General features: G+C 50.6%; 1 protein-coding gene and 1 long non-coding RNA gene across 5 annotated transcripts in view; one reads left to right on the forward strand and one right to left on the reverse strand.

Annotated features, from left to right (window-relative positions):
* The window catches only part of UBASH3B (ubiquitin associated and SH3 domain containing B), a 129,779-nt gene that overhangs the window by 100,168 nt on the left and 13,181 nt on the right, over nucleotides 1-16,430 (forward strand). For 2 of the 3 annotated variants that reach the window (XM_010986558.3, XM_010986557.3), the window contains exons 5-11: nucleotides 2,057-2,226; nucleotides 6,549-6,757; nucleotides 10,918-11,050; nucleotides 12,572-12,692; nucleotides 13,293-13,415; nucleotides 14,448-14,540; nucleotides 15,778-15,922. In XM_010986558.3, the coding sequence (XP_010984860.1) occupies nucleotides 2,057-2,226; nucleotides 6,549-6,757; nucleotides 10,918-11,050; nucleotides 12,572-12,692; nucleotides 13,293-13,415; nucleotides 14,448-14,540; nucleotides 15,778-15,922 (994 nt within the window). The remainder of the gene's footprint in view (nucleotides 1-2,056; nucleotides 2,227-6,548; nucleotides 6,758-10,917; nucleotides 11,051-12,571; nucleotides 12,693-13,292; nucleotides 13,416-14,447; nucleotides 14,541-15,777; nucleotides 15,923-16,430) is intronic. The other variant, XM_031443470.2, reaches the window with a different exon arrangement.
* Nucleotides 2,945-16,430, reverse strand: part of LOC135318454 (uncharacterized) — a 55,525-nt gene continuing 42,039 nt past the window's right edge. For both annotated transcript variants that reach the window (XR_010378938.1, XR_004133861.2), the window contains 3 exons: nucleotides 8,968-9,155; nucleotides 5,009-6,925; nucleotides 2,945-4,088 (listed from right to left, as the gene is read on the reverse strand). This is a non-coding gene — a long non-coding RNA (uncharacterized LOC135318454). The remainder of the gene's footprint in view (nucleotides 4,089-5,008; nucleotides 6,926-8,967; nucleotides 9,156-16,430) is intronic.

Raw genomic sequence — 16,430 nt, forward strand, 5'->3', positions numbered from 1 at the left:
GGAGGTGGGGTACCACCTTCCCAGAATAAAGCAAAGTCACCTTGGGAAGATGTTGACCCGTCAGGTGGGAGCAGGGCCCCGGAGGAGGGCAGGCAGCATGGCCACGGGCAGGAAGGAGCAAGGGACGGTGCGGGGGCCCCCTGGCCAAAGCGGAGGGCGTGCGCTGCACAGCGGGGTCCTGAGTGCTGGACGCGTGTCCCTTGCTGTTCTCACCCCCAACCAGGGCCCTTGTGCTCAGTGTCCTTTAACAGAAAAGCCCCAAACAAGGCCCAGGACTGCAGGAAGAGTGTGGTGAGGCCCGCGTCCCTGAGCAGGACCAGAGCCAGGTCTCCTCCCAGAAGAACCTGGGCCCTTAAGTCACCTCTGTCCATTGGGAGGGAGCCCCGTCTTCCTAGACCCCTGACCCCTTCATCCCCGGGGATGGTCTCTGCTCTCTGACTTCAGTGAAGCCCGCCGCGTCACAGGAGCTTAATAATTTAGAGAGATGGGATAACAGGCAGGCGATTCCCTGCTCCCGTCCGCCCACCGCAGGGAAATGGCTCGTCATCACCCCACAGTAGCCCTTGTCAAAACCACTAAAACTCCCCCAAGGACCAAATCTAATGTCCTTTGTAGCCACAAAACCCAAACCCGTCACCAGTGAGTAAAGCAGGTCTCGGCCAGAGCTGTGGCCGAATCTTCCAGCACGGATCCAGGGAGAGGCAGCAGGGCCCTGGCTGGCTTCCCTCCCAGTCCCTCCCTGACCATCTGCAGCCACGCTCTGGGGACTGGCCAGTTGGCTTCTCGCCCCTGGTGTTGCCCCCTGGTGGTGACTGGGAGAACTGGGTGGCCCAGAAAGCAGGCCTCCAGGTTTTCACCTTAGAACCCATCCGTGCCTTGGTATTCAGAGGTGTGGCAGACCCACATTCCGTCAGTGAGTGGATGGACTGTGTTCTTCCATCCTTGGTGGCTTAAGGAGGTTCATCTGTGTACATTTATGCCTTGAACAAAAGCCCACGGTGTGCTGAGCGTGGGGGAAATCTGTGAACAAGACACAGGGCGCTCGCCTCCACAGGGGGCTTACACCAAAGAAACGCAGGGCAGGACAACAGAAAAAAGTGCTCACAATCAGATCCAACTTCTACTTCTAGCTCTGTGTGAGTCGAGAGCCCCTTAATTTCTGGAATTCCCTAAGTTGCCTCTGGTTGCATCCTCTTCGGTGTTCTAGCCTGGACAGCAGGTGACTCTCCCCCACTGAAAGACGTACAAAAGAGAATAAAAGTCATTGCCTTGTGCAGGTAGGCTGATTGGTTTTGGTTTGGTTTTTAGGGTGTCTTAGAATAACAGTCTGCATACTTGAAGCCCGTGGTTCTTGGTCAGGGGTGACTTTGCCCCCCAGGGGTGATTTGGAAATGTCTGGAGTCAGCTGTTTTGGTTGTTGCAGCTTGGGGAGGGGGCACGACTGGCATCTAGCAGGTAGGGGCCAGGGATGCAGCCAAAGACCCAGTAATGCCCAGGCCAGCGCCCACAACGAAGAGCTATTTGACCCAAAATGATGTTGAGAAACCCTGTTTTAATCTTCGAAAAGAATGCATCTTTTTTTTTTTTTTTGGCTGATTTCTCCATCAGAACCACCCAGAAGCTAAGAGCCTTGATTTCAGAATGAAGGCAATACAGCTTTGAGAGTCACACAATTACAAAATGTGCCCTTTATTTCTACATAAATTAGCTCATCACTTTAAGTCTTGGTTTCCTCCTCTGAATGGGGCTGGAGCTGTGGTGAGGAGCTGCCGACCAAAATGATTACCTCTCAACAGAGCTACTGCTCCTACAGAAAAGCCAGACGTGCGGCTCTCTCTTTCTGGGACTGGGGGTTGTTACCCCCCAGCCCCACCCCACTCCACTCCTTTTTCTGCTGCTGCGAAGGAGAGAAGCAGCTTTGTTCTGACAGAGGGACTCCCTCCTTCGCTATGTGGGAAGCAGATTTATCAGGACACCTTTCTGTGTTCTTCCCTGTGTCTCCGCGGTTGCTCCGAGTACCATATTCATTAGCTGCCTGTTTCCTTCCTTCTTGCAGAAGTGCACGTGGAACCTCACAAGAAACAGCTGCACGTGACCCTGGCTTACCACTTCCAAGCCAGCCACCTGCCCACCCTAGAGAAACTTGCCCAGAACATCGATGTCAAACTCGGGTGCGACTGGGTGGCTACCATATTCTCGCGGGATATCCGATTTGCTAACCACGAGGTAAGGTCTCACTCTGCCTCCTGCCTCTGCCAGGGGGCCGGGGGCGCAGTCAGCACTGGGAGCAGCTGCAGCTGCGGGGAGATGCGCACCAAGGAAAGCGATGCAGCGAGCACTGTACCAGGAGTCTGCCGGCCGACTCACTGGCAAGCTTTGAGCTTGGTCCTTCCTCTCTGGGTCCCGAGTGGCTCAGCGGTGTAATATCCCCAGTGCTCTGTCTGCACTGCCAACCTTACCGGAATGATACAGAAATAAGGTGGGAGAATAGATAGGAAAGTTACGTTGGGAAATTTTAAAATATTCTATCAGCTCATGGAATTAATATATATCAGCCTGATCTTCGGTGAGGAGAACGCCTAAATACCAAAAAAAAATCTCTGAACACAGAGTCAACAGATATTTACTGAGTCTCTGTGGCATGCAAGTTACCAGGGAACAGATTAGAATTTTAAAATGTGGCCCTGTCTTCAAAGAGTTTGAGTCCAGTGGGGACGAGGGAACAGGCACACGTGTGGTGGAAGCACAGACCACATATTGTGAGACTTTGTTTGCATCTCGTGGGAGGCAAGAGGGGGAAAGCTGAATCCCGCTACAGGCGGAGAGACTGGCCGGGCCCTGGCGTCCTTCTTTTGAGAATCAACATTGTTTTCCAGGACAAGCACGTGCCATCTCTCAAAGTCAGGTTGTCCTTTTTTTCCTGAAGGAGAAGCTGAGACGCAAAGAAATGAGGCAGCTGGTCTAAAGCTTAAATAGCAATTTAGGACCAGAATTGAAGCCAGAGAATCCAGGGGTTCTGACCAATAAAGACGGGCAAGCCGTCTAAAAAATGAGCACATTGTTTGCAAAAATTGTCATCCAGTTTAACTACACTTATGAAACAACGCTTGTATTTGTTTCCAGATTTTTCACCAGCAGAAGAACTGATGTTTTTGTTAGTTTATGTAGCCTTTTAACATCTCTCCTAGATATTTTAAATAGAAGAAACAGCTCAGAACACAGGGTCCAGGCCAGGAGACCTCACCGTTGTTTTGGAAGTGTTGGAAAGAGCCAACCCCTGAGAGAGGTCCAGGCCTGGGCCCGGGGCCCGGGAGTGGCAGGGACGGGCAGCTTCGTCTGACTCTGCTGATGGGAGTGTCAGGCCCTCCTTCCAGGCACCTGATGCCAGTAAAGACACAGCAAGGAGACTGGGCTTAATCTCACTGCAGAATTCTGACATCTCCTGGATTTGCTCAGGATGTAAATAGAACAAGAGAGGTGTGGCTGATTGGATTCCTTCCGAGGGCAGAGGAAAAAAAAGTCAAGGGTGGTGTGCAGAGGGACTGAGAGAAGTCACCTTTCCAGCAGAAGGAAGGTGGCAGTGGAATTTTCCGAGGAATATCTTCGAATCAACACTGCCCTCCAGTTAACGCAAAGGGTAATTGCTTTCTTGCCTGACCCACATTCCGCTCACTCGGCACTGAGGGAAGGAGGTGGCTAGCGCCCCATGAATTATCTTCTAAAAATAACATGGCCTCTTTTATCTCTTATTTGTAAAAGCTCATTTATTACTGTTCCTCCCAATACCGCTCCCCCTCTGAGGTCATTTGGCTTTACCTGAGCCTCCCTGCACATGGCAGCATCGCCCCGCCTTCCTCCTCCTCTGTGCCGAGAGGCAGGGTTGATCGATCGCGCCAGTGACATAACAGATGTCCAGAGAAGGCGCGCGGTTTAGGCTGGGACACACAGCAAGGGAAGCCTAGGAAAACGCTGGGTCTCAGCCCTCTGCTGGATGTGGGCGTGCGCATGGCTGCTCGTGCTTCATGGCGTCTCTTCCCGGTTAGTGATTCCAGTGCGCCTGCCGGTCTTCTGTGCCAAGCAATACAAACCTGGAGGAGGGACAGAGGTGTACACACAGCATGCATTTTGGAGTTTAGACACACTGGCCCCCTCATGTTAGCGGGGGTCAGATTCACTCTCCCAGCCTCTAGAAGCCCTCAGTCCTTGGTTGTCTCATGTGCCTGACGGCGATGATAATTGGCTGGACCGTGGTGTGGACCATGGAGGATGCAGGGAAAGGCCCTACCATAACAGCCAGCACAGACAGGACGCAGCGACAATGACAGCACAGTGCTGCAGGTGTCATTGTTACTGACAGTAAGAAGGGCTTCAGAGACAAGGAGGGGTCAGTTCCTGTCGTCACACAGGGCTGCGGCCACCCTTCCCCAGACACCAGTCAGCCAACCCTGAGCTCAGTCCCCAAGTAGGAAGGGAGGGAAAACCTACTGGAGACAGACTCAAGAATTCTTACAAGAAGATGCTAAACGTAAAACAAAAGAGTATCACATACTGCAAAACTAGGCACGTGTCCTGATATCCCCCAAACCTGGGCTGACTTCCGCACACGCCTCTGGTGAGGGGGAAAGGGCTGCGGGGACGGAGACACCAGTTATAACTTCAGATCTGCTGCCGCGCCTTGCTTTACTTTTTATTGCTTACTCAGTCATTCAAAGCTGCTTCTTGTCCAACTCCTCTCTGCCCGGGACACAAGGTCTCCTGCGCTCCTTTCTGTGCCCTGATTTCCCTGGAGGAGTCCTAGAGCTACCCGCCCCCAAGTGGAAGGAGGCATGGGGTCCTCTCCGAAGTCATTTTTGAGTTTCTCAAAGAAAAAGCACTGCTGAGCCAAAGGCATTATTAGCCAAGACTCTGCTGGTGCTTGAGTATCTCCGGAACCTGCATTTAGACTTGTTCCCCGGGACTCCACCCTGTCCCGTGAAAGGAATGTTCCTTTTGGTGGGTCATCACATACCTTGCTTAGAGACTTAAGGGATTTCCTGGGCATATGTTTTTTCTTGAAGCTGTTCCAACCACCCAGCAGAAAGCCTTCCCGGGGAGTTTGCAAATGTGGTTGGAGTGCGTAGGTGGCAGAGGCGTGGGGAGGTGAGCGGAGGGCAAGAAGGTCTGAGCGGAAAGATGCCGGAGTGAGACTTAGGGAAAGAAACGGGTGCCCTAAATAAAAGGAACATCCGAAATCCAGGGGTGCCGGTCAAGTTCTGGGCACGATCACGTTCATTCTCTGGGAAATGCCGGTCAAGTTCTGGGCATGATCATGTTCATTCTCTGGGAGGAAAAAATCACGTTTTTACTGGCTCCTCTCATTAAAGATCTCCAGAAGGAAATTCTTTATGATGTGTTCCAATGGCTCACCTTGACCTTGGGGAGTTGACTAGCTCACAAGCCTATCCAGCACCAGGGTCGGGTGTCAGCGTCAGCTAGACGGAAGAAAGTCCCTGGAAAGCCAGGTGTCATGGTTCGGTAGAAATTATTATGCCCCTTCTGTGTACCAGCGTGCTCAGGAGTTTCCTTAGATTGTCTCATTTACCTCTTATAATCCAGGTGTTATTTTACAGACGCTGAGAAAACCGAGGCCAAAGTTCAAAACCTGTACGTGGTGGGAACCAGAATACTTAGCCGGCCGCTAGCGGCTTCAGGACGGTTGGAAACGCTGATAAAAGAGCTCCACCGCAGTGTCCCCTCGTGAAGCATACCGGATAGAAAGCATTTTCCTGACTATTGAGGTCTCCTGCTGTTAACGAAAAAGTAGTTAAATGTTTTCCAAAGTCTTCATGCATATGCCTGGGGTGTTACGTACAGCAGAAAAGGAGGCAAGAAATAGAATAAATTGGCCACGTGGCACAGCCTGAGGTGGGCCCTGGGGGCTTTTCCTGAGCCCAGGGAAGGAACACGTGGTCTCCATCTGTTTACCGACAAAAGCTGGTTACACACAGGCTTTACCACTGATGGCTATGAAGGATGCTTTTCTTTCAAGGTCTTCGTTAAAAACAGAGGTTTAAAGAAAGCTCCTTGAAGGCAGGGACGATGATGTGTTGTTTAAGCAGCCAACTTACATAGAAAGGAGAATGCTTCACTCCCAAGGCCTGCCTACAGGAGAGCCTCTCCACTCCCTTCCTGTGAGCTGGGTGTCCGGGGTCTGTCACAGCACCTACCTCTGCAGGTGGAGCAGGGAAAACTAGGTCCAACCCTGTTTGTACTTCAGTTGACTGGAGAGCCTATGGGTTTTCCGATGAATTTCTAATAACCCTGTCTTTTGAAGCAAAGACATGCCTGAGGGAAAGTCTGGGACCAGCCCCGTAGCGCCAGGCACACACTCATAATACCCTGAAAAGAGAAGAAATGCCTTCTGGTCTGCTCAGAGCCTGCAGACTGCAGGGGTGGCTGGGAAGGCCAGCCTCTGGATGTGGGCCCTGGTAGAGCCGAGCGTGCGGATGGCCCCAGAGGTGCCCAGAGGTCAGGCGGGGGCCTCACGCCCCCCTCTCCTCCTCTTCCAGACATTGCAGGTGATCTATCCATACACCCCGCAGAACGACGATGAGCTGGAGCTGGTCCCCGGGGACTTCATCTTCATGTCTCCCATGGAGCAGACCAGCACCAGCGAGGGCTGGGTCTACGGCACGTCCTTGACCACCGGCTGCTCCGGACTCCTGCCCGAGAACTACATCACCAAGGCTGACGAGTGCAGCACCTGGATATTCCACGGGTAAGCGGACGCCGAGCTCTTCGCTGCTTTTTGAAGACCGTGGCAGACTTTAAGGGGGTGGCGGGGAAACGGACTTGAGCCGGGACACACAGGGCAGCAGTGACAGTAAATGAGGTCTGTGGGGGGAAGAAAGTTCCATTGCTTCCAGACGTTCAGGGAAGGGCTGACCTGGGCCATGCAAAAAAAAAAAAAAAAAAAAAAAAGAGAGATGGATTCCCCTGCTTCCCTCTGCCTGCCCCATTTGATGTGACATCGGTCTGAGTTCCTGACCGGAGACTAAACTGAGGCTGCCTGGGGTGTCCAGCTCTTCTGACTGAAGTCATTTGGTGGTCCCAGTGCTGAATCTTCATGGCTTTTGGGTTTCTGTCCACTTTGTCCTGGGTCATCACTCAGAGGGGTCTGACTCACCAGGAAAGGACAGATTCCCACTATGCCAGCCAGATAAGGGGTGAAAGGATTTGCAAAGGTCAGGAGACCAAACCCAAGTCTTCTTTAGAGTGATAGCTTTCCACCCATCCCTCACTCCCATTTTGCCCCCAAACCAAACTGGCCCCATGTTGAGAGTGGCCCTTGTTGTGTGGCCAGCTTTGTCCTGATAGATAAAACAGGAACAAAAGGCACCTCCTCTTTCTCAATTCAAGAAGTTCAAAGCCAGCCCTTCCCTTGCACACTCGGGCGTCTCGCCAGGGTGTGCGTGCTGGTTTGTTTTTCCTCCCCCTTGTTCTTGCCATGTGCCCACGTGGCTGAGAGCCGGAAGCTCTGAGCCCCAGCTGCGTGGGGTCTAACATTGTTATTACTGTCATAAAAGAGAAGCGGAGACGGGCAATTTCAGTGAGTGTTTTGCCTGGAGGGAGAAAAGGTCCCCTACCCTGGTGAGCAGCAAGCAGACAAACCACAAACCCAAAGATGGGAAAGAATATCTTCTTCCTTAACAACCCCTGCCAGCAACGCTTCCGCTTCTGGTCCCCCCAACCCCCACCCCAGGGACATCCAGCATTTTGTGGCACAAATTGGAAGGTCAAAGGTGTCTTACATTCCCCAAACATTTGCTTTTTTAGAAATGTTTCTGATGGTCAAACTAAATACACTGCCTTTCCAAAGCCACCATTTTATCCCTGGAAAAACAAGTGAAGCACAACAGATGTGAATAAACGAAGAAGCAGCAGATTATCTGATGATACGCAGCTCCCAGAGCACATTCTTAAAAGTAGGGCTCCCTGGGGGAGAGAAAGTGTGTGAAGGGCTGTGGACGCATTTCAGATCACTGTGTCCAAACCTACTTTTGCCCGAGTTAGAGCTCAGCCAAAGGATGGCGGGACCTGAGACTTCAGTCCATGGGTCACACGGAGCTCTGTGTGTCATCTCCCTTTATTTTGAGAGAGTTCTAGTGATGTCATTTACTAGGAGCCATGTCTGAAATTACACGATCAGCTTCCTGGCCGAGAGTGGGGAACTACTAATTTATCAGGTGTTAGAACACTGCAATTAAGAATTTGAGTTTTTATTCCGGTAGTCTTGGATTCAGATCCTAACTCTCCCACTCACCAGCTGTGTGACCTTGGCCAAGTTACATGACCTCTCTGAGCCTCAGTTTGCTAATCTATGAAATGGCACGAATAACTGCACTTCCCTCATAGGGGTATTGTGAGCACTGGGATAAAGGACTTCGCTTTCTGTGGATCAGTGCCGTGTATGTAACAACACTGCGTCTGAAACAGCCATTAGCTTCATGATCATTCTTTTTTTCTAACTTGGCTTTTCCAGTCCTCTCTTCCATGCTCATCAATTAAATGTTTCTTCCACAAACGCGAAGCCATGGTAGAACCGCACTTTGCTATTTAACCCCAGAAGTGGGAATGACTCAGAGAGGCAGAGCCCAGCTCACTATAAGATAGGCTGTTTCGCCCCTGATCAAAGAGAGCCTGGAGAAGGCAGAACCACAGGGGTCCTCGAGCATCATCTGGCTGGCTTGGTGGGAAGCTGTGGAGGGAGGGGATTCAGACAACAAGCAGGGATGTAGGGTTGGTAACCCTTCCCGACTCCTCCTCCCCTTTCCTCAGTTCTCTGAGTCCATCCAAAGGAAATGTTTTCCTCCCACCCTTATTGGAGCATCTTGTGTGGTTCTGAGCATCTCCAGACATTTGTCAGCTGGGGAAAGCCCCCCAGTGTCTCCTAAATTAGGCTGGGCTGGCTGGTGCTTCTGGGCTTACCCACAGGCCTGATGTGTCCAAGGGAAGTACCAGCCTCTCCTCGATGCTTGAGATGGTGTTCTGGGTGTCAGGTGCGGCTTCCTCTCTCCTCTGCACTCAGCTTCTGACTGCTGTCTTACTGGAACTGACAGCCCCAAACTGTCTCAGAGTGAGTCAGGTCCTTTGGTGACAGTGACAGCTGAGGAGAGCTGAGCCGAAGCAGGAAGAGAAGGGATTCTATCAGTGTCTACGCCGCTGTAATCAAGTCAGGAAATTAAGGGGCACGTACAGGCAAGAAGTCACGATGGCTCCACACAGCCAGGCATTTCAGGCCCTAACGCTTTGATGGGTCAGACAGGGAAGCTGAATTTTCCTTCACCGTCTGATGTTTGGGAGGGTCTCAGTTAAAAAGAAAGGAAAAGAGCCAGTCTATTAGACTGGGTGAGTGGCACGAGGTTTCCTTAGGCTAGAGTTGCTTAAAATTTACCATAATAGGTCTCATGCGGCTGCACGTCACACTTACTGATGCAGCTTTTTGTGAAACTGTAGGCTCCTGGGTCCCACCCCAGACCTGCCGAGTCACGGTGGTAACGAGTAGGGCCCAGGCATGCATGTGTGTTTAAAGCTCCCTTGGTGCTTCTGATATACACACGGGCTGAAATGTCACCTGTCCAGGGGTACGAGGCTTCTGAGAGCTTCGTCTACAGTGGGATGAGTCTGTCTACGGTCCAAAAATTGGCCACTTGAGGAGTGAAAGGGCAATACAATTCTTAAACTCACAGTTGAAAAAAAAAATTTTACTGACCCCTCCCCCAAATTAGCTTTATTACATTGGGAAATATAACAAGTTCCTTTCAAGACTAAAATTCTAAGAATCATACTGTGTTAAAAATAATCTGGAACAGATGTGAAATGGAACAAGTTGCTGGGTCAGAAGGTACAAACCAGGACCACGTGGGGCAATGGGCACGTATGGAACTTTATCCTCATTGTAAAGAAGCAAGAAATCTGAAATTTAAATCCTTTCCCTTGGCACTGCTCAGTGATGCATGAGGAGCCATCCGCTGGATTCGCCTAGCAACCAGATTTGAATTTGCAATGTTTATTAGATAAAGCTTTTTGGAGGCCTTCCTAATCAAAATAATTCAAACATGGCATGATTTTTGCTGTCTGTCTTTTGCAAGATCTCCTTGGGGGCTTCTGGAGTTATAGTGGTACATCCAGAAATGAGAGCTCTTGGCTCGAAACTACACATCTGGTGAGAAAGGGTCTCCTCTGGAAAAATGCTGGATTGAATCGTCTTGTTGGAGGTGTGACTGAGGTGGGGATAGGGGCTTGGAGACCGAAGGAGGTAGAATGGGGGTAACGTCCACAAGGTTTCCTTGGCCATTACGGAGCCACGGGCAGAGTGGTGCAGACAGTCAAAATCCTCCCTCTAATTTGCCAGTTCAGCTGGAAATCACCGTGGAAAAGATTAAAGGCAACAGGAATTGTTTATTTCTTTGAGGCCAGAAAAATAGCTGGAAACAATGGCACAAAATTGATACCTCATTATTCTGCAGCATGCCTTTGGTGCCAGCCACGCCTGCGGCTTCCTAATGAGCACGAAATCACAGGCCCCACTCCTGCCCAGGGGGATGAACGCATCTGTTCCAAGTACAGAAATCCATCTACCCCTAATTTATTAGCTGCAAGACTTCAGTAGAAGACAAGATGTTCCTTAGAAAAATATCAAGTCCCTGTGTTGTACACCTGAAACTAACATAATATTGTAAGTCAATTATACTTCAATAGAAATGTTTTTAGAAGATGTTCCTCCCCAGGAATGGGCGCCCCCTGGCAGCCTTCCCAACCACTGCGCTGCCCTGGGGCGTGTTTCCCCCTAATTCCCACACTCCTGTTGAGCCCAAGGATGAAGTGTTGATGGCTCCTGGTCAAAGCAGTTAACACCTTCCTTGTCTTCCTCTGCAGTTCTTACTCCATCTTAAACGCATCATCTTCCAGCGCGCTCGCATTTGGGGACGGCCTGTTGGAGAGGCGGCAGAACGAGGACCAGGGCCTGGGGGACACCACTCCCCTCACGCTCATCTGCCAGCCCCCCCAGGTAAGGCCGGCCATCAGGGCCCCATCCTCTCCTGTGCTGCCAACAAACAGTCACCGATCTCTCAGGGAGAAAGGGCACAAAATCAACGAAGATACACAAAAACGCAAGGCTCGGAAGAGGCAGGTGGCGGCGCTGACAGTGGCTCCCAGCCTCTGGGTCTAGGCTGGTGAGGAAGGCTGCTCCGTGGCGAGGAGAGCATGGTATCTGGCGAGTAGACATGCAGTTGACCCTGGAACAACGCAGAGGTTAGGAGTGCCCTCCCCACCCCCACCCCGTGTGGTGGAAAATCCACGTAGAGCTTACAGTTGGCCTTCTGTCCACCCAGTCTGGTTCCTCCAAATGCACAGTTCTGCATCTTCGGATTGAACACACCACAGATCATATAGCACTCTAGTATTTACTTTTGAAAAAAAAAAAATCCGTGTATTAACTGGACCCATGCAGTTCCAACCCGAGTCGTTCAAGGGTCAACTGTAGCATGGGTTTCATAGGCCACTGTGAAGATGAAAGGAAATAAGAATAAGGCCCCTTGCCCAGGACCTGGCACGTAGTGAGTTCTCAGTGTGTGCAAGCAAGTTCGACGTATGCCAGAGAGGTGGCAGTGTGGAGGAGCAGGGCCAGGAAGGATGCTCCGACCAATACAGACAGAAACAGGTTGACAGTGCGAGCACGTTGAGGATCAAGAGACTCGATGAGATCGGCTGGAGCCCAGGGCGTGAATTACAGGAGAAGAGAGCAGGAAGAGCGTGCCACCACCCTGCAGGTGACCCTTGACAGGGTACCTGGAAGCAGATGTGAAGGGCTGGCCAACGGGAGCTGGCTCCATCAGAGCACCCCCAGGATCCACCCAGCAGTTACAGACACCGAGCCGTTTGGACAAGCCCGACTAGCCTGCCTATTTCATCACCCAGAGGTAGGCGTGGTCTTCCCGGAACCAGTTCTGGGAACACCACGGTGCGTGCGGCCAGGCAGCAGAGCCTAACCGGTGATTAGAAAAGGCAAAGCAGGACCTCCTTGCTGGAGGAGACGCCAGGCCACGGGCTCTAACCACCACATGGTGGAGATGAAGTGAACGTATTCATGGTGCTAAAAGTCCTCGCTCCCTGAAGAGGCTGATGACGCATCTCTTTAGGGGAGGAGGCTGTCCCACAAGGTGGCGCTGTCTGCATGCCGGCTAGTTTGACCTCCATGCTGTCGCTCACGTGGCCGTCCTGTTTCGGTATTGGCCAGATGCCACGCCTACCAACACAGCAGCAGAAAGAGGAGAACCATTTCCACAGCCCTTCTTATTTTGCAAAACACCTGCAATTCATCCCATGTGAGCCTCAAAATAACTTGTGAGGTCAGCAGATGAGGCTTACACCCCCATCCTGTAGACAGGCCACCCTAAACCCCAGGTAGTTAAGGGACTTAGTCAAACATAAGCAGAATTTGTCCTAAGCCCAGCTCACCTGGCACCTGGCTCTGGGCCACATCGCCCTTGTGTGTGCTTGCCCACTTAGCGCCTGCCTTTCTTTGCAGCCTCTGCGGGTCAGCGGCCAGCATGGTCCTCAAAAGAGATGCCTGTTTGTGTGTCGGCACGGTGAGAGGATGGATGTTGTGTTTGGGAAGTACTGGCTATCTCAGTGCTTCGATGCCAAAGGTGAGTAGTCGGTGGGCTTGCTCAGCATTGGCATACCTATCACGGCCTCTAGGGGGCAGAGTCAAGCTGCATTTATCTAGATGTACTCACGTATGGGTACTTGTGCCATAGCAAATGCCTGTCGTCTGTTACACTGTAAGTCCTTCCTGATTGGAGGGTTAGGGAAGTGAGACGTGTTCTGGCCCCCAGTCTATAAACTGGGACACCAGGGACCAAAAAAGGCAGACGTCTTGCCCACAGTCATTTGACAAAGTCAGAGGCAGAGACTGTCCTGATTCCACGGCCAGCGTTCTCTCCCGTAAGTCACCCTGGCTCACTGTGACTCCAGTTTCCTTTGGATGGGATACTTTAGATGGGGGGGGTGCGTATCAGAGAATCGTCCCTGCTTTAGCGTGTCTGGTTGTTGTTACTTTCACTTCAAAACTATCTCTTGCTGTGTTCGTCAGCAGAATGATTCCAAGATACGCTACCAAAGGAAGGGTGTCAGCCTCCATATTTCCTAGAGAGCGCAGTTCAGTCTCTTCGGCCAGAAAGGAGTGGAAGTGGAGGGGCTAAGAAAAGGAGGAACTCATGTCGCCTGGGTCTGACTTCTCTTTCCAGGCCGCTACACACGCACCAACCTGAACATGCCGCACAGCTTACCTCCGCGGAGTGGCGGTTTCCGAGATTATGAGAAGGATGCTCCAATCACCGTGTTTGGATGTATGCAAGCGAGATTAGTGGGTAAGTCAGTCTCCTGGAGTGATCACACCACCTTCCCTGGCTACTTCTTCCAAAGACTGGTTCCCGTGATTATGGCAGAACACTGCCTAGGGCTTCCCTGCAAGTACCATGTTTCCTCAGTTCAAAGGGGGTTTATCATGTAACCGCTGGGTTCAGGGCACTGGGTCGGTTACCCAAAGTGAACAAAGTGTGATCCCTATTGAGGGGCGTATGGTCCGGTGACGGGGCAGGGCCAGGCTTAGAGCGGCAGACAGGTCAACTTCTAGGGCAAGGGTGAGGAGGAGGGAACCCTGGAGGGACTGAAAGTACAGAGGCCAACTGATCCTTTGAAGAGGCTCAGTTCTTTGCAGGTCTAGTGTATATCTGCCGTGCAGAAACGGCACCCTTTCCTGTTCAATCATTTAACACACATCAGCTCATTACTTACCTTGTGCAGCCCAGATGCTGGAGAGCCACACGTGAGTCCCTGCCCTCAGGGAAACTTGTGAGTGGCTAAACATCATAGAGTATGATTTACTCGCAAGTAGAACTATGTACAAAGTATTATAGGAGCACAAAAAAAAGGAGCAGGAGGGCGGGAAGGCATCTCAGTGGGAGGAACAACATCAAGTCACAGGTGTGAGAAGCAGCGTCCAGCGTACAGAGGAAACAAGCCGCCTGTTTCTAGAGCACAGATCGTGAGCAGGGCAAGAGGCGAGGCTGGAGGCATGGACACAGACCTCGTAGAAGACCTCGACCATAGTGGTAAGGTGTTTGGACTTTATCCAGGAGAGAGAGATGGGCATTTTACTGTTGGTTAGGACCAGAGAGAAAGAAAGCAAAAGACAAGAAAGGGTGTGTCCCTTGGCCTCTTGCTTAGACACACTGGTCGGGAGAGCTGTTGGATACAAGACTAAAACTGCTGGCTCTGTGCGAGCCTCCCCGCCAGGAAGGAGAGGGTTGTAGGGTCCACCCAACACCCTCTCCCACACCGAGGGTCGAGCTGGGGCTGCGTAAATCAGCAGGTTGTGTCTTCTCTGGCTTCCCTTGCAGGCGAAGCCTTGTTGGAGAGCAACACCATCATCGACCACATCTACTGCTCCCCGTCCCTGCGCTGCGTTCAGACTGCGTACAACATCTTGAAAGGTAAGGCTTGAGAAAGGTCACCGAGTCCATCCCTCTGTCTCTGGGCAACCCCACATCTCAATTATCCCAGACTCATGGACTTACATTAGCCAATTGAAAGCTTCGAATCTGAAATTTTTAGGAATGATTCTCTTGGGAGATGACTTTTCAGAAGTCCCCAAATCATGCTCTGGAGGCAAAAGCGAGATACAAGAGACTACACGAATAATGTTCTTCTGGCAATTGTCGGCTTGTAACATAGTGCTGTCTGGCAATAATTTAGGACCTACAGAGCGTGATCTTCAAATTGTCTCCTCCCACGCTGCTCTGTGCGCCTCCTGTTTACAGCAGCGATGGTGCTCCTAGGTGTCTGCAGATCTGAATCAGCCTGGTTTCTTTAGTTAACTGGACTAACTTCAAAAGCACCATTGTCACAAAGACACTCAGCTTTCACCCTAAAACCTGTGGAAGCTTGTGTGACAGGGGTCTTCATTCTCATTTCACTGGAAGGAAAACCAGAAGAAACAGGGCTGTTTACTGACACCAAACAAGTGAGCCAGAAATAGCTAAACCAACAAGGAATTTAGACCATATTTGAGACTTCTCTTCATTAACCTTAAGGAAACCAGAATGCACATATGTATTCAAATGTATTATATATTACATTTGTACTGAAAACCTGGGTTCCATGCAATACAAAGGGAGTTAAACAGGGGCAATTCCTGCTCTGAGGACAGTTGCACTGTGATAAAACACAGGACTTGTGCACTGGCACAGGTGAATGTTCGGCTCTGAATTTTCTGATAGAGAAAATGAGTAATTTACATGATCTTCAAGTATAATGAAAGCTCTGGCAGAAGAGTGGATGGTAAGAATTTCTGAAGTTTCTTAATATGAATGTCTTAGAACTTACTTTATTATTTTTTTAAATAGAACTTACTTTAGAAAGAGGAATTATAGTCACAGAACTATATAAATTAGATGGATGATGATTTTTTTTTAAATCATATACCATGTAAAGCCGGCATACACCCTGGTGGTGTGGCCAGAGTTATTACACTCATGTTTGTAACACACAAAAATTAAAAACCCTTGTCCAAAACTACATGCTTCTACGTTCTTTAAGCTCTATGCAGCATCTGGTAGGAAGGAGACTAGAAAATTCATCAGAACTTTTGTAACAATTTGGCCTCTAATTTACTTTGCCGCTGAGAACAGAGTGGTCCTTCCTTCATCTTCATCTTGTTTTACCTCTAAGGTTTACAACAAGAAAATCACTTGAAGATCCGTGTGGAGCCTGGCTTGTTTGAGTGGACAAAATGGGTCGCTGGGAACACATTACCTGCCTGGATACCTCCTTCAGAGTTAGCTGCAGCCAACCTGAGCGTTGATACAACCTACAGGTACCCCTCTGACAGCGCTGTCTCCTGAGGCCAGTGTGCAGGCCTCTTCTCCGCCAGGCAGGCCCATTCAGGAGATGAAGGACCACACGTAGCCCACTGCCAGGTGTCCACAGTGGTAGAAGTCAAGCTATGATTTAGAAGGCGAGAGAGCGCCAGCATTGCCATGTATTTGACATCGGTGTGGGGTATGTCTCCCCCACACCCACGGGGGTTTTCTGACTTGACTGTGTCTATTTCAGTGAGGCCAATAACACCGCCTCACATTCCAGGCACATGCGCATCAGCAAAGACAATGCAGCTCAGAAGCTCCCTGGGAAATGACAGCGTCTTGCCTTGGACTGTCACTTTCAACTTTTGAAAGCATTTTTAATTATCTTCATCCATGAATGCCCTAACCCCAGGGTGGAGGCAAGCCACTTTCATAGATGAGAGTTCAGGGGCCTGCCGAAAGTTACACGTGGAGTGGACACCTGACAATATAATGATAACTGACCTTTATTGGTCATTT

The sequence above is a fragment of the Camelus dromedarius genome, chromosome 34 (assembly GCF_036321535.1).
Source record: "Camelus dromedarius isolate mCamDro1 chromosome 34, mCamDro1.pat, whole genome shotgun sequence".
NCBI classification, from domain to species: Eukaryota; Metazoa; Chordata; class Mammalia; order Artiodactyla; family Camelidae; genus Camelus; species Camelus dromedarius.